Source organism: Hesperophylax consimilis, chromosome 18 (assembly GCF_061612785.1).
Source record: "Hesperophylax consimilis isolate HC1 chromosome 18, BYU_Hcon_1.0, whole genome shotgun sequence".
NCBI lineage: Eukaryota > Metazoa > Arthropoda > Insecta > Trichoptera > Limnephilidae > Hesperophylax > Hesperophylax consimilis.
Window position 1 is genome coordinate 25,583,962 of NC_142853.1, and position 25,554 is coordinate 25,609,515.

General features: G+C 35.0%; 1 protein-coding gene across 2 annotated transcripts in view; it reads left to right on the forward strand.

The window, feature by feature from the left end:
• LOC149415566 (apoptosis-stimulating of p53 protein 2-like) overlaps positions 1-25,554 on the forward strand; it is a 693,728-nt gene that overhangs the window by 93,736 nt on the left and 574,438 nt on the right. For both annotated transcript variants that reach the window (XM_089642762.1, XM_089642764.1), the window contains exon 2: positions 18,147-18,229. In XM_089642762.1, coding sequence (XP_089498888.1) covers positions 18,212-18,229 — 18 coding nt within the window. In that variant the 5' untranslated portion in view covers positions 18,147-18,211. The remainder of the gene's footprint in view (positions 1-18,146; positions 18,230-25,554) is intronic.

A 25,554-nucleotide genomic window follows, 5' to 3' on the forward strand; every position in this document is an offset into this window, starting at 1 on the left:
AGAAGGCTCCATTGAGTGAAGTCGAGTAAAAAAAACATTTTGTGGAATAATGCTGTGTGTAAAATTATCATATACTACATTTTTCCACTAATTCAGCATCAATTCTTGTCATAAATTCTAATTTAATTGCCTTTTTTCACCATTTTTCATTTAAAGCGCTTAATAAACATATCTTTATCGTATTTTAAATATAAAATGTAATAACTGCTTTTGTTTTTTTTAAATTTATTGCAAAATTAAAATATAGTTGTTATTATGCATCTATTACGGGCAAGGGCTCAATTCTGCAAATTTACATATCTAGATTCAACACACAATAATATTATAAATCATGTATCGACCTGATCAATATGTAACTGAATTATAAATAATAGAATATCAACAAGTATTTTTCCCCGTCAGCTGCGGCCGCGGTCATGAGGTTAGGTAGGCGAGTTAAATTGAGGTACATAGGTTCTTCAACACGAAGAACCGCTGTGGTCCAATGAGAGGCTGACCTTGTTTTATGAATGTGCGTATTATTTGTCTAAGGCTAAGAATTCGGTTTTTTCGGCAGATCGAAATGCGAATCAAGGTTAAAACTAACGAAACTCGTTTCGAATAGTATCCATTTGCCCAAATAACTTCACGTTTTCTCAGCGTGAGGAATTAATCAAAAGATTTATTCGATAAAACTGAGAAATTTTATTACAAAAATCAATGATATGATGAACGCTTCCAATGAGAACCTATATATTATATGTTATTCTGCTTTAACCAACAGTAAAGAACTTTTTTTTATTTTTTATAGTGAATACCTCACAAGAGTCCCAACTGCTCCCGTCTGGAGCAAGTGAGACTATGGCATCCCCAATTGGGGGATGTTGTGAGGCTGAAGGTAAGTGGGGAAGGGAAAGAGGAAGGTGGGGAAGTACCTGGCTATTCAGATCTAGTCACTAAACACGGCTAAAGCCATTTGGAGCAACGTTTCAATTCTGAATGGTGGTCTTACACCAGGGCGATACTGGTAGTATCTTCCACTCTGGAACGTGCCGCAAATATACTATATATTATTTTTTAATTAATTAATTGTGAAATAACACAAATTAATCAAATAAAATTTATTTGCGCACGCCGGGTTCGAACCCGCGACCTTCGGAATGGCAGTCCAATGCGTTACCACTGGACTATGCCGGCCGTCATAGTAGAATAAATGCTTTCGTAAAATCATTTACTTTTATATTTTGAGAAACCTTTTACCAGCAATATTGTTTATAATTATAAAAAACCTAACCATTCGAATGGTTTGTTTAAATAGGAAACTTATTTTGTTTGCAGCTTCCGCTAATATAAAAAATCTATACATAACATCATAGAATTAAGATTAAAATGAAACAAGAAGTGCCTTACCAACAAAAAAGTGACTGCCTGATAAAATATTTGTCATTCAGAATATATCGAGAACACGTGTTCTTTTCATAAAACACATCATGACGGAATTTGATAATGTAGTACGTCAATATCAATATCAGTATTTGCACGAACACGTGTTCCGCTTTCCTCATAAAACATTTGCTTTTGACTGATACTTTAGGTACTCTTTCAATTCATTCGTTACAACTGGTCTCCTATTTTTAACAGGAAATCGAACAATTTAACCTGATTTTTAATAAATTAACAATATTTCATATCAGTAAGTTTTCTCCGTGTCGTTGGCGTGTTTCGTGATCCAAATATTTGCCTAATCGAAGCATAACATTCCAATACAAAACTGTGCTTACGAAATCAAAAGGGATGTAAATTTACGATGTCAGGTGAATATTTGTTTTCATTCAAATTTGCGTTGAAGGCACTTTTAGTTTTCTTCTTTATTTTATGTCTATCACAGATATTTTCCTCGTCTTTCTAGATTTACGTTAAATAATTTAACGATCAGAGATTTAGAGGAAGCTTTTATGAACACAAAAACATTACAAAATTACGGTGCACTGATATTATTAATAATCCGACAAGTTAGAGGTTTCACAGCGGTATTAAATTTACAGGGGTCTGACTATATTGAGGTGTTAACTCATAAATAAATCTGACCCAGTTTCGCGTGGGGTTGGAACTCCCCATCTCCCAGTATTTTCGAATAACGCTGCGTTCCGGGGGTTGAAATAAAAATGAAAAGTGATATTTTACAATCTTGGAAGGTTTTAAGGTACCTAAATACATATAATTAATTATGTGCTACCCACTGTTTAATGAATACCTGTGATTAAATTTTGAATGTAGGAAATATTATCGCTTCTAACATTAAGCATTGTTTATTTTCACAGCGCCGTTTTGTGAAGCATTTCAAAAAAGCTTTACAAAGCTATGAAATAACTCCAAACTGCGCCTAATTTAAATTTCTCGATAAAACTTGCTGCTGATTCTATATATTTACAGAAGTCGCGGGCTGTGAAAAAATAAACACAATCATAATATAAAAGAAGGCACTGTCCAAAAAAGCGAAGCTAGCAGTCATCAATGGCGTGCTGGTACCTACCCTGATACATGGCAGTGAGGTATGGAGCTGGTACAGGAAGATGAAAGTAGACTGAATGCTGTAGAAATGAGATCCCTGAGGCGTATGCATGATAAAAAAAGTATAATGCTCCTGAACCAAATCTCCTCCGAGATTGATATATTTGGCGTCAGTGAGGAGAGATTCAGAAGGGAAATTCTTCCGATTCTTGAAAGAGTCTCTCCACATTGACGAGATCTTTCACCACTGCCTGAAACTTTTTTGGTAATTCCACATTTCTTGAAATTTCTTTATTTATGTATAAATACTCGAAAACAATCTTTTGTAAAAAATTTATAAAACCTAATTTCTTATATGCATTAAACCCTAATTTGTAATTGTGTAAGAAATTAATAAATACATATATATTAATTTCTTACACAATTACAAATTAGGGTTTAATGCATATATGAAATTAGGTAAGAAATTAATAAATAAATATTTATTAATTTCTTACATAATTACAAATTAGGGTTTAATGCATATAAGAAATTAGGTTATATAAATTTATTATTATTATAAAACAGTGTGATAATCGTGTGAGAAGTGCGGAGATCCGCAAAGAATGCAAGGCTGATTTAAGCGTAGTAAGTAAAATTAAGAAAGGAACGCTCTGATGGTTTAGGCATGTAAAGCGAATGAACGAAGAAAGCAGTATAAGGAGCATATATAAAGTGAATGGTAAAATAAGCCAAGGACGCCCAAGGAATAAATGGCACGATCTAGTGAATCTGATATTTGAGTCGGGCCATATCAAGAGTCAGAATAATAGAAGAGTATATATGAGACGATGTATGAATGTGAATGAGGCAAGGAGTGTGTGCCAAGACCAACATTTCAATATCACCGTTCAAAAATAATTATTATTCAAACTCGTCAATTCCTCGCCTACACAGATTAGCAAACGAATATACAATTAATGACATCGAAATTTTTAACATAACAAATAAAAAAGTTGTCTCGTTTAAAACGTACCTTTGAAATTTGATTCAATAATTGTAAACCATTTATTTATATTTATTATAAAGGTGAAATTTAAACAAAATGGTGGTTGATTGATTTGTGTAATGAATGTATTTTTTTCTTATTTACGGGTGAGACTTCTAGAATTATTTGTCTAAATAATTTTCATTACGTTTATCCTTACGAAGAAACAACTGATTTCGAAACGTTTCGATTATTTTAATTAAATAGTGGTGTGTCATAAGTGATTTATTAGTGTAAACAATTATTTGACCGTCAATGGCTGAGTTGGCATCGCGTTTGATTCCCACACAGTCGTCGTCCGTTGAATTCCTCTACTGGCTAAGTCCTCCATCACGTCATAAGCAACACTGTGTTGGTAGTGGAAAATTTTTCAAATATTGTCAGATTATTTATAACCCGGAAATATTTGTATTTGATTGAAAAAAAAAAGTGAAACGATTGTTCAGGCTAGCTGAAAGTCTCGGGTTCAAATCCTGGGGTGCGCAAGTAAATTTTGTTTGATTGATTTTTTTTTTTAATTTAATCATTTAAAATAATATTTTTTTTATACACATTCCAGAGTGGAAGATACTCTCAGTATGGCCCTGGTGTACGAACACCATTCAGAATTGAAACTTTGCTTGAAATGGCTTTAGCTGTATTTGGTGATCAGATCTGAATAGCCAGGTACTCTTTCCCGTCTTTTTCCCCTCCTCACAACATATCCCAATTGGGATTGCCAAAGTCTCACTGGCTCCAGACGGTTGGAGCAGCGGGGACTTTTATTAATATAAAAATACAATGTAAAAGTATTGTAACCATTTCATGTACCCGATGTAAAAGCCAATGGGCCTATAAAATAGTGAAAATCAGAGATGTGCAAAATGGGTACCCAAAACCATTTGAAATGCAAAATGGAAATAGGTCAAAACTTTTCCATTTGAAAATGCAAAATACCTATTTTCAAAATGCTTTGAAAATGCAAAATGGTTTCTCAGGTCAAAAAATTAAAATAATTATAGAATTTTTAAACAATTTTGTCATTTAATAATGGACATGAATGTAGAACAAACATATTACATGATGGTTAATCCAAAAACACCATGACTACATATTGTGAAACCACAAAAAAATTGCGCGGGACTAATGTTGCCAACGTAAAAACATAGAAACTGCTATCTAACTTTTAATATTACAGTGTCATGTCCCCATGTTCAGTATTTGAATCAATATTTTTTGTAATGGTATCACTCAATTGCCAGGGCTCCTACCAGGGAGCAACTTGACAAATATAAATTATCTCTCATAGCGAGGTTGAGGACCGACTGATATTTGGGGCTTATGAAAAAAAGATGAGTGGAGATAGTAGGAAGTATGTTGCAAAAAAGCATTTAAAATGGAAAATGCATTGAGAAAAGCATTTAAAACGCAAAATGCAAAATGGTTTTTAAAAAAGCATTTAAATGCTAAATGGAAAATACCCATTTTGCATTTTGCATTTCCATTTGAAATGGATTTATTTGAAATAAAGCACATCTCTGGTGAACATATAGATCGTTTTTTCTTCTTTCATAGTAGAGAACTCTGACTCTGCTCTGCTCTGACTCTGGAGAAGATTAAATAATTCAGATGTTTATCTTTTCAACGTGTCCTCTTTTTCTTATTGACACATGTCACTCTTTGTCATATATCCTCGCTTAAAAAAATATATTTCTAGTATGTATCCGCTGCCATCGACAATCATAGTACAGTTAATTCTTATAATTGAATTCTTTTGCCATTTCTAGTTCGGTCAGAATGTTTGACCATAGTAGTTGGTAGCCTACAGTGCTCTAGAAGTGTTTATCTGGAGACACAGTTTTTTTTGTTTCTTCATTCGACCTATCGCAAAAGCAGAGACACTGGAGAGTTCCGATGCGGCAATTAGTGCGGTGTCATCCGCATAACTCAGATAACGGATCTTCCGTTGCAGAAGTTATGATCATTTGACGATCTGAATTATTCTCTTTTTTTAAATACGATCTTTTAATCGGCATGTTTCGCTGTCCGAATTTTTGAGCGGATACGATTATTTTATTTTAAATGGTATCGAAGTGTTTTTTAAGAAAAAATAAAACAGTAAAATTTTCGAAACCAGTGATTGCGAGTGTAGGCTTTTTTATGTTGATACCGTACGATACCCAACCGCCAGGAGCCAGTGAGACTATGGCATCCCCGATCGGGGTATTATTCTGAGGCTGAAGGTAATGGGGAGTTGGGGAGAGAAAGGAGATGGGGAAGAGGAAGGTGGAAGAGTACGTGTCTATTCATATCTGATCACCAAACACGGCTAAAGCCATTTCAAGCAACGTTTCAATTCTGAGTGGTGGACTTACACAGGGTGATACTGAAAGTATCTTCCGCTCTGGAACATTCAGCAATATTTTAAAATGAATAAATTGTGAATTAACACTAATTCATTAAAAATAAAATTTACTTGCGCACGCCGGGATTTTAGCCAGGGACCCTCGGATTGCTAGTCGAGAGCCTTACCCCTCGACCGTGCAGCTTTTTAAACTACGCAATTATTTTAGCTCGCAATGTTGATTCCTTAATGTGGTATGGAACTTCAAAATATCGCAAGAACCCGTAATGTTGGTTACCTAAAATATTTTTAAGATATAAAGAAAATTCAAAAAAACTTATAAAACTTAAAAATAAATATTTACAGAAAATTGAGATGGTGATTACTATTTGTGCGAAATAGAATTAAATATCAATGAATAAATTATTTTTTTTTAATTTTAAAATTGGGCATTTAAATACGCCAGTTTAAAATAGACAAGTTTTAGACAGCAATGTTCGCGAAATGTAAGGAAAAATAAATCAGGCATATGTTTATCTCCATTACACATACAATAATGAGCATGGCTAATTTATGTAGAATCTCTTCAAATTATCAATGCTCATTATTTTACGTGTAATGCAGAATAATAAGCATTGCTAATTTATTAAGAATTTCTTCAAATTATTGGTAATCAGGTTGAAAACGGGATTGCAGGCTGTTTCTTGATAAACTTTTAGAAATTTCTTAATATATCGAAACACGAGTTCATGTAACTGCATTTGCCTTGATAATATGCAATGACGAAATGCGAATATTAGGATTTTTATGAACACGTGTTCCGGATAACGAATAATTTGCAGAGATTCTTAATAAATTAGCAATACTCATTTTCTCCGTGTAGAATACAGTTTACGAGCTAAGCAAGATTGTAACGTTGAGACATATTGTATAAAATGTTACCTACACATACTGAGGATAAAACTGGTTTCACGCATTTAAATGCCCAATTTGAAAAGTATAAAAAATATTTCATTAATTGATATTTAATTGCAAGCCTTAAATACGTTGAAGTATTTCGCACTATCAGTAATCACCATCTCTAGACATTAGCAACGAAAATTATAAATCGATCAGCACTTTCCCGTACAGTCTTTATAATGTATAAGTCAGAATAGGCATTTAATGTGACCTCTCACTCTTCCCCATGAACGACGCATAAAACAGAAATAGAGGTTACAACGGGCAGTAATATAGCCACACATTGTAGTGAATTACTAGACGGGCAATCCATCGTAACTTCACCGCCACCCACGGACCAGGAAGACCCGAGGAGTGACTTGGATGCCGCGCCTTGTTGCGCGCTATCGCATAAAGCAACACATTTCACATTCCATCACATCAGGTCACTGGAGGTTGTGAAACGAGGTGATAACTTGTGAACTAAGAAGATACTGTTCTGACATTTGAAGCGAAGGAAAAATGCGTATTCGTGGGTAGTTAGTTATACAAATACCCACAAGTATTAACATGTATGATTAGTATTACTAATTGGAATATATTATAACTTCCCATTTAATTCTGTTATGGAGAGAATACACAGACTGGGAAATGAACCATTAGATGTCACTGATGTTTTCTATTTAAATTTTGACACATTCAAAGCCAAAAATGTGTCAGAATTTTAGGTTAAATAACGAGTAATCAAAACTTATGCATATGCTATTTAAGAGGAAGTTACAAGCCAAAAATGTGTATATTCTTGGTGTACCTTATATGTAGGTAATAGGCATTAAAATCGCTTGACAAACGGAGTCTAGAAACGTTCGATTTCAAACACAAACATTTCTATTAAACAAAATTTTTTTTTAGTAATTTACATTTATATTTTTTTTGAGTATTTTTTTAATTTTATTTGTATTCTACTCAAGCGAAATGATAGGAAAATCTTCTATTTATTTAAAGCATATTCTTATTCATAATTTACACCAATTCGTTATAAAGATTAATCAAAATAGTAAATTAGCATTAAGCTTCGCCTTAAAATTAGTGTGATAATAACTTAAGTCTTATTGTTAACTTATTTGTATACAAACGTGTATTTTAATTTCCTGTAGGTGGTTTTTTTTTTCATGAGAAACGAGTAATTATATTTCTTTCTATGTTATAATGCGTCACATTATGTCAACGGAAATTGGAGAAAAAATATTATTGTGAAGCCTTATGGCGTATGAATATAATGTTTTTATTCATGGGTTTGGAACTTAGACGTATAAGGAATTAAATTATGACTGTTCAGTATGTGCAAATAAAATAAATACATATATGAAGTGTTGTTAGGTACATCAACATTTTCCGTAAATATGATTATAACTAAAGATACTCTGCACAGAATCTGTGGACGCGGTTCTAAAATACGTGATTTAGAGATTGGTTCCCCGTCACAGACATCGCTAAAATGATAGAACAACTTTAATGCGGATGGGCAAAGACAAATTGTTACAATATTCTGTTTAGTTGGAAACCAGATGATTAATTAATCACTAGGAATTCAACAGTAGTAGTAGGTAGTGGATTGATGATCAAGAAGTGGAGAGCTGATAGGTGGCTTATTTCAAGAAGGATTGAGCATAAAGCTGGAAATGAATCAATTAGCTAATAATGACAGAGCGTTGATTTTGAAGTAATTATACGGACTTGACTGAAAACGTAAAGATACCTAACTCTTGGGTGAAGAAGCAGAAGATATGTAAATTGAAAGCAGACTGTTAAAAATGTTATTGATTGTACATGAGTAATATTATACAATAGGACAAAGATAGTATCCGGTCGTTCTTCATGGCTGATTTTGTTATCCATATCAACTGTCAACTGCGTGTGTTCCGAAACAAAAACTGATATATTCAACAATAGGATCAGTATTACTTATAGTGAAGACTTTTTAGTCCTCAGTTCGCCTAGCAACTTGGGTGACCTCGTGTGTCACTCGGCGAGACTTAATTCTTTCTGCTCCAACAATCGGCACGTAAAGAAGTCTTGTATGAGTGTTCAAGAAGTTAATGCTGAACAAAATGCGTTTGTTCGAGTGACAAAGGAATAAATGGAGCAATAAATCAACCACGGCGACTGACTGTTAAAAGGAAACGTATTCAAAGGACCAACAGCCGTTGGCATTAGGTCATCGTCTGAAAAGAATTAGGGCCACACAATTGGGTATTCAAAGCAATATTTGACATTATCAATATTCAAACATACGCATTCATTCGTCAAATGAGATACTCCACAATGTCTTGTAAAGATTTACAGAGCTTATGAAATGACTAGTGTTTTCAAACATGCGGGCGGGTTACAGAAATGCAAATAAAGCCTCTTCAAGAATTGGATGAATAGATACATTCAAATTCCAAGATACTAAATTTGAATCTTCAGCCAAATTGAGTACAAATTATTGTAACGTACTCACACAATTAATTCAGTACGTATCTTTAGAAATTACGATTCCGAAAAGAAATCTCAACTTTTCTCTTGTATTGTATTCGTAGAATTATCATTATCATTCCGGTTTATTATTACCTGCGAGCAGGTATGAATTATTTCCCGAAGTATTAAAAAAGCAAGTAATCAAGACGGGTCCATCACCCGAACCAAACTTTGGCTATTATTATATCTGAAGTATTAATTACTCGATGGAATGATCTTAGGAACGAAGAAAATGTTATCAAATAAACTCGCATTATTATTCTCTTTGATTGGAGTTCCGGAACCGTGAGACTTTAGCGGGTCTGTCTTGAATATTAAATTATTGTGAGTGATTCGTTTTCCACCATTGTATCATTTGTTGTTGTATGTGGAATCATTGTTATCTTTTCCCAAATTTAATTGGATTGTGCTTTGTAAGTTACCTACCTGTATTTGGTATCAAAGGAGTTTTTCTTAATAGGCATCATCAAAACGGTTTAATCAGAGTCTTTCTATTTCTCCAGCAATCAGAAAAGTAATTCACACCCTGCAAATACAAGATGCGTAGTAGTTACGCATATTTTTAAGCCGTGATATACTGATTCGCCCTCTACTCGTCTTCCATAAGTGATGGTCCATGGGCTATAAATTGATTTGCCTAGTATTTGGTGCATTTCGTATGTGGTCAAAAAATATTGCAGATAATCTCTCTTTTTATCTGATTTGGAAATTCGGCGACAAACCTCTACCTCTAATATATTAGTCTTTTAATAATTTTGAGGTTGCGTCTGGAGATACAAATTTTGAAAGCTTTCTTTAGTATCCATTTTTCCACAGTAAAGAGAAAAAAAATCGCTGAATTATGTTATTTAATTTAATTTATTCATTAAGTTACATTACATTTGTTTACTGACTATTATCCAATAATAACACAACACAAATCATATTATTATCGAACAGAAAAACTGTAGAAATAAATGAAGAAATTTGTATAGACCTAGACAATTTAGTTACATTTGAATAAAGTAGTGAATGATTGCACTAAAACTTATATCAGCACTTTTACGATTTCTGAACATCGTTTTGATGAAATGATTCATGATTCAAGCAATACTATAAGTGTATTTCAGCCCCAATGAATGTGAACATATATATATAGAAGTAGTTATTTATTTATATGAAAAATATTTACGAAATTGTACACGCAAATAGTGCAGGAAACGAATATTTAAAACAATTGAACAAAAATAAATAGAAAGACAAAATATCACTGAACTTGATCCACACAGCATGCAGGCACAAAACATACAAAAAAAATTTTTCCTATGTCGAAAAAATTATTATGTGTTAGTCAAATTAAATACCTTTATTAAAATATTCCACTATTTGATGAAAAAAACATATATCAACAACATCGTAGTATTTGTTTCCTAGCTGTTGAATCCGTCGCATAGGAGTGTAATATTGGGACATTGATGAAGAATTGCTACAATAATACGGTAGGTACTGTCTTGTAACCGACCTGCTTGGAGTATGGAAAGATATTATATATATAATTAATCAAGGGTATCACACATTGAATTAATGATTTTATACAAACAGATTAAATCGGAAATGATTCTACGGTCAAATAATTTTATTAAATTTAATGAACAAAGTACGTTATCGTAATTTAGGCATTCTCTAGAAATTCTCTAGGAATGCCCATTTTAAAATTAATATACATTAAAAAATTATTTTGGATTATTTCAATTGCATGTGAATGAACCTCATAGTTTGGGGACCAAACCGTGGAATTGTATTCTATATGACTCCTTACTAGTGACATATATAATGTTTTTACAGTATTTACATTTTTGAAATCACTAGATACCCTTAAAATAAAACCCAACATTTTCAAAGCTTTATTGGTTATTATTTCGATACGCTTGATAAAGTTAACCAAATACCTAAGTCGTTAATTTCCTAGACAGATACTAACGACATATTGTTAATGGAATAATCAAAAAATATTGGATTCTATAAATTTTATCCATAAATCTTTCTAATTTTTCTTTCCTTAGTAACAATTTTTCCGTATCGTGCACATGTAGTTGAATTTTATTTCACTTAAATGTGTACAAGTCTTACTATATCCTGTCAGGTCGATATTAGTTTCTAGCTAGGCAGATTGCCAGTTCTAAGGAACCAAATGCTGGTATGTTATCTTGAAAATACTAATTATACGAAGGGAAAACTAAAAATAAAATTAAAAATCTGCGCTGGTGATAACTACCTCAGTATATTATAATTTTATTATTCTTCTCTTTATCTTTTTTATGATTAATCTTCAAAAAAAAAATCAAAAAAAATGTTTTCATTTTTAAATCAAGAAACGCTATAACGTAGCGTAACTCGTTACACATGTATGATATCAGTACTTTCGATTTTAAATGAGGTTTTAGATGTTCACAAGAACTTCATTACGATCGACCAAAGGTAGCGACGTGTGCACAAAAGCCACATTACAATAATTACACTGCCATCATTGGAGGAAAATGTAAATCGTGATGCGTTTTATGTGGGACCCGTGGCTATCGTCAAGGCAAGTACAATGCCCTGGTCCCCCGGAGATTTACCTCTTTAACTGGAAAACGGCGCTTTATCGAACTCAATTATTCGGGCAATGAGAGCGATTCTGCCCTCCGCGCCGTTAAACCAAATTTAAATTGGATCGTGCGCGAGGAATAATTCCATCAGCCATGAGCCACGAGCCACGAGCAGGGCGCGGCCGCAGGTGGAATGGAATTCATTCTATGCCTTTAGGTAAGGACACACTTGGCCCACGTACGCATCTGGACAACTTACAATCCATTTATATGAGCATTGATATATACTTGTCACATGCAATGCAGTCCTACGCTTCTCATGCAACGCCGATCTGCGTTGTCCAGATCGGCGTGGGGCATATGAAAGAAAGATGGCGGTGGTGATACGCCTTCCAACTGTTGTTTTTCTGATGTTTGGCGTTTATTGACATTTATTACTCGTTTCGTCGTTCAAATGAGAGATGAATGACTATAAGATTTATTAAGACGTTACGAGGTGATTTATAATGTAAAATCAGGGCCTATCCGATTCCGAGCGCTAGTTTGCCAAGGCGTCAAAGATCCAAGGAGCCAAGGCGCTGATATTATCTAATATATAACACAGCGCCCTTGAGGTTTTTACTTACGCCAGGCGCCGTTTTATTAAACTCGTTGTATATCGCGATACCACAATTCAAATTTGTGTTGCGTACGTAAAATCAGGGCCTATCCGATTCCGAGAGCTAGTTTGTCAAGGCGTCAAAGATCCAAGGAGCCAAGGCGCTGATATTATCTAATATATAACACAGCGCCCTTGAGGTTTTTACCTACGCCAGGCGCCGTTTTATTAAACTCGTTGTATATCGCGATACCACAATTCAAATTTGTGTTGCGTACGTAGGATCTCGGTATGGTAGTATTGCTTACGTTGCATACGTGGACCCAGTGTGTCCTTACCTTAAGTGTTGTGAAGAATGCAATTCTTTACGTTCTGAATGCTCTCAGTTCCCGTAATGGTTATTGGGATTCGTCGTTGCTTCATTCAGGTAATCGCATGAATCATGTCACAATCGTAAATGAAATACATTATTGGGTTTGTTGCTGGAAGTAGTTACTTGAATTTAGGTAGGTACGATAGTAACCAATTCTTATAGCATTAACATTTAACTCATGTCCCCCTGGCTAAAATATACCTCTTTACTGGTTTGTTTTTGAAAATTGACATCATTGTCCTTTAGTATATTCAATAATCAGAGTGGAAGAGACTCTCAGTATCGCCCTTCTGTAAGAGCACCATTGAGAATTGAAACTTTGCTTGAAATGGCCTTAGTCGTGTTTGGTGACCAGATCTGAATAGCCAGGTATTACCCCACCACCATCCCCTACATCTCCTCCCCTCTGCACTACCTCCAGCCTCACAACATACCCCAGTTGGGGATGCCTTATTCTCACTGGCTAATGACGGTTGGGAGCAGTTGACACTATTGTGAGCGGGATTCACATAAAAAACCATAATAATGCTTCACAATAATTTCCACTTGGGAAAAAGGATAGAACACAACCCAGCTCTATTTTGGCACGCGTTCCTTATGCGTCATATGCATACATGGCATCGACGAAAAGTACCCCTTGTTATGGTATCATGATCTGCTCACTATTAGAATCACTTAATTAAGGCATGTTTCCTAAGACATCTCCAACTTCTTCTTCCATCCACCTAGAAGTTATATATTTTACTGACTCCTTTCTTCGATCATGCGCCTTATATTTCCAAATCGTTACATCGTTTTTGGAGGCGGGGATAACCAACACCTCCGTCGAGGTCACCCAAGGTTTTTCGCTACATTTGGTACCTTGGAATGGCTGCATGGGTTCATGGTGTGAGTTTTGTCTTGGTCTTGGCGGGGTGTGCAACTGCCAAACGGCTGAATGGCGGGCTGGATATGGAGAGGCCGGTTGAAGGAGATCCTTTGACCTCTCCAGCCGGAAGCACTGCCTTGTATCGCATTAAAACACTGACCACCAGATTTATTATTTACCTATTGATTATTCCAGTATCCACTTTCGTAATACTAATGAATTCGGTTTACTACTAATAGCGCACAGCTGCTAAAGCTGTACAAACCGTACGTGTGCATCAAGCTTGAATTTGGCAGCAAAAAACCTTCATCTTAATAAAGGGATTGCAATCTTTACAGCACATGCTGTCCTTGTTCTACAAGTATTTCAATGGAAGAAGCTCATAGAAACTGGCGTCATTGATTCCTTTGACACCGGTGCACAGTCGGGAAACACGCTAAACACGCACCCAACATTTGTACACAGTTGACAGAAACTATTGTCACATGAGAACGGGTCGTTACTACGACGAACGACTCGTTCTTGAGTTCAACAGCTCGGCTGTGGAACGATTTGCCGGCCTCTGTGTTTTCTTCCTCCTATAACATGGGTTTCTTCAAGATCTAGGTTTTCACTTTCCCTTTCCACAAAAAGACCCTCCACACTGAGGGAAATTATTTTCCTTAAGCCTCCGGTGTGGAGTTAATGTAAAAAAAAACTTCTTACAATCCTTCGTCCGCATTCGTTTCCCTTCACAATTTTTTCTGTCTTCAAATGTATAGAATGGAATCGAAACTCCACGATTCTTATTGCCGACTCATATAATACGAGCCTCCCTCCAGTGGTATGGCATGGTGCGGTGAAACCATGATGTAACAGGCTCAGTACGCAAGGGCGTGCCGTGCCATTGTCCCGGGTGGGTGACACAATGGCCACTGGCGGCACTGACACTCGTGGGCTGATGACACGGCACGGATCAACCAAAGCACCGAGCCTGTGTTTAGTCAGACACTCAAATACCATCAGGTCTTATTGATCTATTCCAACATTGAACAGATCAAGAGCGTTAAGGGCGTGTTTGTGAGCCCGAAATAAGCTAATTTTCTTTAATCAAAAATGTTGAAAAACTTTCTTGAAGACACACAATTTCAAAATCGTTTTTTAAAATGTGAATACCGCAAGATAGTTCCAATTGCTGTCCCCAATAGGCCACATCATTTGCATTTAATAATGTCTTAAAAATGTTACAAAAAAAATTTAAAAGTATAGTTTTTTTTTTAAATTAAATAAATAAATCCGTTTTTTAGCTCATGTCTCCACTTTATTCAAATGTTCGGTCTACGATTATTTTTATTTTTTATTACAAAATCCACCGTGATTATTTTAAAAATTAAACAACACGTGTTCCGACATCATAATGTTTTCGAAATTTACTAAAAGTTAATCAGAAAATCTGTTAATTCATTCGTTAAAGGCTTGCAATAAATACTAATTTTTCTCGGTGTAGAACTATTTAATTTCAATGTAGATTTGAAGTTTTCTCTTTGTTGTGTAAGTGTGTTGGCCAGACACGTAGAATAAAGTGCCTTCCATACTAATTTGAATGTTCCATTTAGCCCAATAGCCCAGCGTTCTGTCCCATATATACTCGCCTGAGGTCGTAGATCTCCTTCCCATTTGAATTTCTTAAACACGGTTTTGTATAGGAAATTTGTTCATTTCTTGTCTTCTTCTTTATTCTATGGTCAGTAAGGTACTATTTTTTTTTCCTTTAAAATAGTGTAGAAAAAAATGCGTCAAGCAACTAACGTAACGATTCCGAACGGTGGTCTTTAGGGCGATACTGGAGTAGGTATCTACTTCTCATAGATGACATTTCTAGGAATTATTGGTTCAGTGTATTTCTCCACAATGCTGCTCGAATCAGAATCTGATCAGGAATATGTACTCCAGTATCACAATCATTCACAATCGGGCATTATCATAATGAGTCCAGTACTTGACGATGCAAGCAAAACTGTTTAAAAGAGAGAGAGCAGTTTAGTACTAGCATTTTCAACACGCATTATTACAGGCGGGTATGCCGCAGAGGGCAGAGATGATTACAAGATTTGAGGCCAAATACCCAACCAAACTGTATAATAGTAATTTTTTTAATCAAACGCATAACGAATATATAGAAAGGATATATGCTACTTTATTAATTTTATGTTTTAATAATGATATACTGGCCATTAAAGAATTAAATTTTGGGTGATAGATTGCTTTTAAATATATGTTTAGGAATTCTGACACACCTGTACTTTATTGTAGATATAAAAAAACTGTATATTATTTTGTAATTTTTCTAGATCGGAATAAACAATGTTCTCAACTTCAAAAGATTAAATTGTTTTGTATATTTCGAAATATATTTTACAAAGATCATGCATTTTCTTTTTTCTTACCCTTTTTACTTGTTTTTTATAATTTATTCTTTAGAATTAACTTAATTTTATATTTAACCTTACACTGTACATCGTAAATTATACTTTATATTTAACCTTTACACTTTATACCGTATACTTTAAACTTTATACCTTGTACTTTTTAACTTTATATTTATGAAAATGGCACATGTGCCGTTTGTATTTAAATAAATAAAATAAATTTATAATAAAATTAGTAATTAATTAGTTTGTTCATTATTATTACACACGGAGAAAACTAACTGATATAAAATATTGCTAATTTATGAAGAAGCTCTTCAAGTTATTCGTTATCTGATTAAAAACGGCATTGCAGGCCTTTAACGAATGGACTGATGGGTTTCCTAATAAACTTTTACTAAAACACGAGTGCGAGTGTGGTATCGTAATTTCGGAATATGTGTTCATAAAAATTTTTATGTTTTCGCATTTCATCATTGTATATTATCAGGATAAATATTCCGTTATATTAGGTATATTAGATATGTATTAAAAAGCTTAAAAGGAAACAGCCTGAAATCCTGTTTTTAATAAGATTTTAGTAAGCAGAATTATTCATTTTTCTCCGAGGCACTGGGCAAACTTGTATTAGTATGTTAAGGCGATTATGGGTACCGTCGCCCCGGGAGCCGGTGTGCCCGGGTTCATGGGGTGAGGTTTGTCCAGGTCTTGGCGACCGTCTTGGTCTACCAGCTGCGTGGTGGCCAGATTGGGACGGGCCTGTTGAAGAAGACCCTGTCACTTCTCCAGCCGATCTGCCTCGAGTTCGCCTTGCACCGCAGTGGGAATGTCTGTTAAGGCGAAGCTTGATGTTAAATCATTATTTTAATCTTTATAACGAATTAATTTAATACTCAATAAAAAATATAAATGTAAACTACTATTTTTTTAAATAGAAATGTATGAACGCGTAAAGGAAACAATTTTAAAAAATACAGAATTATAGTAAAGATTATCTGTGACAGTTTCACTTGATTAACTTTTTTGCGTTCTTATAAAATTATTTACAAAATAAATAAAAATCAGTTTTGTGCTTGAAATCGAACGTTTCTAGACTCCGTTTGTCAAGGGATTTTAATGCCTATTACCTACAATATAAGGTATACCAAGAATATACACATTTTTGGCTTGTAGCTTCCTCTTAAGTCTGTCACGGACACCCGTCATACTTTTTACCTTCTCAGAACGTCCTCTCTTTTATTTCGTTAAAAGGACCCTCCACACAGCATCCCCAAACATGATATAGACATTACCTACTATGTGCGTGTTGCGTGCACAGATCTGTTATCTCGTCTTATCTAGCCTTGTGTGTAATGGCATGACGTAGATAATCAGTATCACAGAAGCTGTGTGCCGTACATATAACTGTAAAACTTTTCACTAGGGAGACGTATTCAATTATATTGGCGCCCCGTAAACGTAGGTAAATGGCAGTTTGGTATCGATTAGCCCATAATGATGTATACCTGCAATCTGCATAGAAGATACACACTCCAAGCGATGCGGTGATTATAGCGAGCGACTCGGCGATACTTATCAGCCGTTAATGTTGGCACCTAAAATACCTCCACTGCTGAAGCTATTCTGCCAACAATGCAGCTTCAGACCTTCCCCATTCCTGTCCTACAAAGGAAAGCGCGAAGGTGACATCTAGGGGAGAATGAGCGTACATTAGGTACCTACCATACAAAAGGAAAATAGATGACATGATAAAGCTAATCAATCTTCATTTAATTTATAGATTTTAATCATTTTTGGAATACTTTTTGAGAAGTTTGCTGAAGGTGAAATGCTCATGGAAATTAAAATGCTTTAAGTATGAAACATAAAATAATAAGTACACGTTTGAAACAATATGACTTTAGGTAGGCTGCGAGGATTGAGAAGGAGATGGAAGGGTAGTGTCTGGCTATTCAGAAATGGTAATATAATAAGACAATATATAATATTATATGCCTTCGACTAATAATTGTATTTTTTGTTTTTTTTTTCAGTTTGTGCAGTGATTCCCGATATGCAGTGGAAAAGTTCAGTGATAGTGATCAACAAGTGATTCAACATGTTAAACGTAGTTCCGGTAAGTCATTTTTTACGCTTATAAAAGGTTTGCATATTTTTACACGGAATATACCTTTTATTTAATATACCTACAAAGTAGAGCGTCCCGGAGTTGTTTTTTTAACAAAAAAACCTAAACACTTAAACACTTTTTTTCCGAGATGGACGAAATTTCGCACACTTAAGCATCAAAATACGAGGAGGGCCACTGTGAATATGGAATTTTAAAAAACCACCCCAGCTTTTTTCCCCCCTCATATATTTGATTTCGAAAAACTTGGTGTAAAACCCGGGAAACGCCGGGGACTTCAGCTAGTTTACAATAGAGTTCTAGTGCCTACACTGTTCAGAATCAGTGACTTTAGTAACGAAATTTTTTTTGGTGCGTATTCATGGAAAATTGTACGTAAAATGTTATTTTATAAAAGAGTAAAATAATATACACACGTAGTACATTTACTACTTGACTTTCTATTCGAGGGGCAAAGCTATCGAGTAGCAATTCGAAGGTCGCCGGTTCAAATCCCGGCGTGCGCAAGTAAATTTTATTTGTCGAGTTTGTGTTAATTCACAATTTATATGTATACTTGTGGCTCGTTCCAGAGTAAATAGAATATACTCTTAGTATCACTCTGATGTAAGACCACTATTCAGAAATGAAACGTTGCTTGAAATGGCTTTAGCCATGTTTGGTGACCAGATCTAAATAGCCAGGTACTCCCCCGATTCCTCTTCTCCATCTTCTTCCCCTCCCTTTACATTCAGCCTCACAACATAACCCGATTGGGGATGATATAGTCTCACAGAACTCAGAACCAACATCAGAAAAAGGAGCGTAAAAAAAACTTCAACATTTTCCGTAACAATTTAAGATTTATCGGTGCGTAAAACTTAGTCATGTTCATAATTCTGCACAAAACATTGCTTACATCTCATGACTTATGATGCGAGGAACTGCGTTTAAACTTAGTTGCTGCAGTCGGAACTAACCTCGCCAAACCCGCCAGACCGGGAAGGTCCGTTCCGACCAGTTGAATGGACAGTCAACACAAAGACCAGTTGACATCTGCCTCCAGTGCTGACTGCTGACTGCTGACACGCTTAATGAACTGTAAAGGTAGAGACCATATCCCATCACTGCGCAATGAACTCATAATATGCAAAGGAATATCTTTTAAGAGATTTATTAGATAAATATCCGATTTCCTGGGTAAAGCTTGTTATCGATTTAATTATGTAATATTAATGTCATATTAAACACATTTATTTAAATGTGAATACCGCACATTAGTCCTAACTGTCTGGAGCCAAAGGGACTAAGGCATCCCCAATTGGGGTATGTTGATGCTAAATGTAGTGGTGAGGGGCAGGAGTTGGGAAAATATAGGGAAGTACATGGCTATTCAGATCAGGTCACCAAAAACTTTTTGTGTATATGTTGCAGATATCGTTAATATAAATTATTATACAAATAATAAAGGTCCTAAGACACTTCCTTGCGGTACACCATATTTTATTGGAAGAGGTTTACTTTTATGCTTTTCAATTTTAACACACTGTGTACGTTCTGACATGTAACTTATTAGCAGGTTTAAAGTTGTGTTTGACATCCAGATTTTTTTTTAGCTTCTTGAAAAAGATTTTATGGTCTATTGTATCAAAGGCTTTTTGTGGGTCTATAAATATCGCCAAAGATTTATTTCCCCCGTCTAAACTTTTCGTGATCGTATTTATGATAATATCAAAGCAAAGTGTCAATTCGGTGTCAAAGTGTGGTCTTAAACCAGGGCGATACTGAGAGTATATTCCACTCTGGAACATGCCTTAATTATACTATATATTATTTTTAATGAATACACTGTGAAATAACACAAATTTATCAAATAAAATTTACCTGGACACGCCGGTATTTGAACCTGCGACCTTCGCATTGCTGGTCTAGCCTTACCCCTTCGACCATGGAGGCCGTCAAATAATAATTATATAATTTGATAAAACATGAAATGAATGAATGGTTGGTATTTGAATACATTGATAAATTATGAGGAAGTCCTTTTAGAGTTTTGAGTATTCCCTTGAGGATTTTCATAAAAACGGCGCTGTATAAATCATCCAACAAAATGTTAGTAACTACTGATAAAATATCACGGAAACGAATAAAATGTGAGTTATTTACCGTGGAATTATCAGGAAGATCCATGTTGTAATGCGAAAATATTCTGATTTTCATGCGCAAGTATTTCGACAACATGTTAATACATTTCTAAAAGGTTTTCAGTAATTTCTAATAATTCGCGTCCTGACATTTATTAGTCGGCCACTTCCTGTTAAATGTTAATTAATTCAAAAGGCCTGCAATCCTGTTTCTAACCGGAATTACCAATAATTCAAAGAGAATTCTTAATAAATTAGCAATAGGTTTTCTCTGTGTAAGTAGGTGCAGACCTTTTACCGCGATTAACCCACAGTCTAGTAGCTCCCCCCTTAATACTAGTATGGACAGTAGACACCTTTCATCTGATGTTAGGTTGATCATCCTTCAAGTTGACAAGTCTAAATCTAATGGACAAATTCAAGCAGAAAATCACCCCTTTTCCACATCAAAACACCTTGAGCACGTGTTGCCAAGCTAGATAATATTATGTAAACTTACACGGACTGCGAGTGAGTACCTACACCACCACGGTTTACGACGCTTTCACGCAAGTTTGATCGTTGCCCCCAATTTACAGCACCTTCACCTCGAACATCAGGTTTTTATTGCCAAATAAATAATAATACATATCTCTAACTCACCTATATTTTACGAGAAGCAAATATGTTGCTTTATGTAGGCAATTATCTGTTGTCCATTCCTCTCTCGGTTGTAATCTTTCATCACAAACGAGTTTGTTAGTCGGTCACCGCCGATCGTCTAATTATATATTCCGCTAAGTTTTATCGATTGATCCTATCGCGGTTGATGTTTCTGCTACCAATTACACTGCCATTGCTACCGATTTAGCTGCCGGTGAAATAAACTAGCCGCGGGCAAATCCGGTAGCCGAGTGCACTGTAAATATTACTATTAGACCGCCTAGTCAATGTAAAATCTACCAATAAATAATCTCTAATGCGCTACGTTCCTAGTTCCATCTATGTATACACGAGTGCACGCTTGCTGTGCAGATAAATTGAAGACCGACTGAAATAACGAAATTAACCTGTCATATTTATTTTACCTAGTTTTTTGCTTTTCTTTTCCGAAGCAATTAGTATGAATTTCTGAATTTAAGTATTACCAAAGTAAAGAAAATCAAAAGAATTTTAAAAAAAATAATCCATAATTTTTAAACTAAACGAATACTTTTAAACATGCACTGAATCCATTAAATTTCACTGCTTTAACTGCCTCAATGTTCAATTTTTTGAAACATTAAAAATAATGCAGATCCCAAGTGACTCCGTGGATCTCCACTGAAAGCCTTATTAATAATTTTATTTTGTATTATAGATCTTATGGAATTTTCGTGATATTGTCCGGCATCCAGAGGCGGTCCCTGCCTTAGTGCATTTGTGCATTGCACTGCCAAACATCGATATACGTTAGAAATGTAAATTCGTATATCCACTCACGAAGAATTCACGCCAGATCATTATAATATTATTACCAATCAAAGTTTGTACTGGACGCCCGCGCATTCGAAAAAACAGTGTAATATATCAACCCGTGCATTTTCGGCTTTGCCCGAGACATGCCATGTACCTTCTATAGAAACTGTCTCTAGAGGTCGGAACCGTGAAATGAGCGAGACAGGTAGAGACCCATAACGGCTGTTGATGTGTTAGAGCAGTGGAGATAGAAGCTGGTCGGTGCATTATCGGCGCATGCGCCGAAACATCCTGATATATATCAAAAACCTTAAACATGCGTAAAACGTTTGGAATGCATTAGTTAGGATTGACAGATTTCGAACTAATTAACAATGTTATAATATTCTAGCGTTACCGGCGCGATCTACACTACTCTAAGGATCTACATATCTGCAAACTTGACAGTATTCATTATTGGCGATTGGCGCGACGTTTTAACGGTTTTTACGAGTTTTGATCTGCAAAAAGCTTTTTAAAAATGAGTGCTAATGAAAACATTGCGGTTAACATTGATTTTATCAAAAGTAACCGAAGTTCATTTAATCCCAACAAACTAGAGATGATTTTGCAAATGCTGACGGAGCAATATCAATTTTACAAGTGTAACTTGATGGAGTGTTTTAGTGAAATAGTGAAACTGTTAAAAATAATTTGTACTATTCCGATGACAACTGTCGAGTGCGAAAGGTGTTTTTCTACGTTGAAACGTGTAAAAACATTTCTGAGGAATACTATGTCCCAAGATCGTCTCTATGCTTTATCAATGATGAGCATCGAAAAAAGTTTGATCTCGTCTATACCAGACTTTAATAATCTTGTAATTGAAGAATTTTCTCAAATGAAAGAGCGACGAATGGATTTTATGTACAAATGAATTATTTGTACTGGGTATGTAGTTCCCTTTAAATCACTTTATTTTCCTATTTTACATGTTACCATTATTTGTGAAATGCACTGCTGGCAAATTCTGTCACGAGCCGCCTCTGCCGGCATCCATAATTCTTAATATTTAAAATCAATGTGCAAGTTTCGCAAATCTTGGGGTCCCCATACAAGAGAAGCTCTCCGTCTCCGGAGCCCGGGTCTAGAGCCAGGTCGGCCCCGGGAAGGGGGCTGTTATAACTAATGATCATGCAAACCAAAAAAATATGTTCATGCAGACCAAATATATATGTTCATGCAGACCAAAAACATATATTCAAGCCAAAATATATGTTCATGCCAGAAAAAATATGGTCATGCAGACCAAAAAACCAAAACTAAAACATAATGCAGACTAGATTACATATGTTCATGCCAAATAATATGTTCATGCATACCACAAACCATATATTCATGCAAACCAATAACCAATTACGCTCATTCCAAAACATATGTTCATGCCAAAACATATGTTCATGCCAAAACATATGTTCATGCCAAAACATATGTTCATGCAAAACAAAAAAACATATATTCATGCCAAAAAACATATCTTCCTGTAGACAAAAAAAGTAGTGTTCGTGTGCACCAAAAAACGTGTTTGTTTAATTTATTACATAATAAAAACATCATCACTTTTCACAAGTATTTAAAAACTCCTATACCGGGTTCGTTATATTAATAGTAATAACATAACATGTTTATATTGTTAATATACCCCAAGATTATAAATAATAATATTCCATTCTAGCATGATTATTATAATGTGAAGTAAGTAATACAGTAAATAATAATTGTTTAAATAAATATTTTGTTAAGTATTAAGTAATTCTATTTCTTGTTTCGTGCCCTAAATTCCAGAACAACAGCAAATATAATATATATTATAGCAATGTCTGGCATTCCTTGTTAATTGTTCCTAGAGCAAGAATAGTTTTACTGTTTAAAAGGGGCTACATTCCGCTTCTGAAGATTTTGTATATTTTAAGGCGTTTCTCTTTTCCAAAATGTGTAACATTTCGGATCCTTCTTACTCGTTTTGCTACTACTACGTGACGATAAACTCCCCCTATTAACTAACTAACTAACCATCAGGCTGTTTCTCCGAAGGGGTAGGCAGAAAGGATGAACCGCAAAACAACTTGCCACACTGTTTCGTTAACATTCATATTTAAGTGGCATACATACTCTTCTGTTATTTTGAAGTATTTGGTTCATTTGATCGTGCTTCCTCGAATGTCACTGACTTCTTATACTGATCACATCGATATCTTCCTTCAGACGTCCCTGACTTCTTCTGCTGATCACATCGGCGTCATAATATTCCCCTTACACTTTCTTCGTTCATTCATTCTACGTACAAAATCAACCTAAGCGTCCCTTTCTTAATCTCCACTTAAATATTCTCGAAACTCCATTTAAACATACATTCACCATAACCGTTAAAAAACGGACTCTTCGCTATACGGACATTTTGTTATTTTGAATTTCTCGAGATTCTGAGGCGGCAGCTAGCCTGGCCGCTGACTCCCCACTTTACACTTATTGAACTTAATGTATTCCTAGGAACTTGGTACCGGATAATGATTATTTTTGGGTTATTATGCCGTGTTGCGCTGCCTCCCTTTTAGCCAACGTTTCGGATAAATGTCCATTAACAGAGAAGATGTTTTGGACACTGTAGCGCTGTCCGAATCGTTGACTAAATAAGGAGGAACCGCAAAATAGCATAATAACCCAAACATTAATCACGATAATATTTTTGGCCATCAAAATATCAAATCATATCTTGGTATCGTACAGTTTAAAGCTAGGTTCCTTTTAATCAAAGTGAAGACCTATATACGCCACACGAAAGACAGAACGTTCCATTGTGACATAATAATATAATAGAGTTAATTAGTCAATCTGCACCACGGTGTTTCGCGCTTTTATTTTCTAGATATTGAATAGAAGTAAAGCTCAATTATAATAAATACTTTCAGCTGTTTGGATCATAAAACAAAACAAAGCAAGAACACCAAAGGACCGCTGAAAGGGGCTGGGGCCGCCATTGTGTTGAAACGGAATAAAATATTCTATATTGGAACAATGAAAGAATAAACATTTATGCGTTCCAAAACGCCGCACGCAAATTGAAATTCAATTGAAAATTCAAAACCGGCACGCGAAAATCAAAAGAGAAAGGAAATTGGTATTCTAAAAGGATTTGTACAGGAAAAAATAAAACTTGATTTGTTTAGTTGCCTTACCTATTGAGATTCCAGGCTTTCTACAGCCGCTTTCAACACCGGTGCCCTTGTGCGTTTATGAATATGTACAATACTCCCATTTTTTTCAGCTGGCATCACCCAAGATTGACTCCATATTCTGAAAATATTTTTCTTATCGAACAATTGAATAATATCTAAAGTCTAACAAAGTGAAATTAATATTTCAAATCTCTACAACTCGTGGTGGACTAATACAGCGAACTGAACTAGTGATAAGCTATACATTTTAGAAAAAAACGGTGACCGTATAACTCATCAAGATGACAAGTCACACCTTTAAAAAGTAATGTCACGTCATGAAAAGTGATGAAACAAAAACTAGGTTAAATAGATTAGTTTTTTTCATCGCCTTTATTGATAAATATATGTCTAGTAATATTTATTTTTGTCTAATAATATTTTTTAACGCGAACTTCATCAGCTTTCAAAAGCAGTTTGTAGTTTTCAGATACGTTCAGAAATATTTCATTTATTTGGATTTTACCATAGACATATGAATATTAGTAGACCTGCCCTA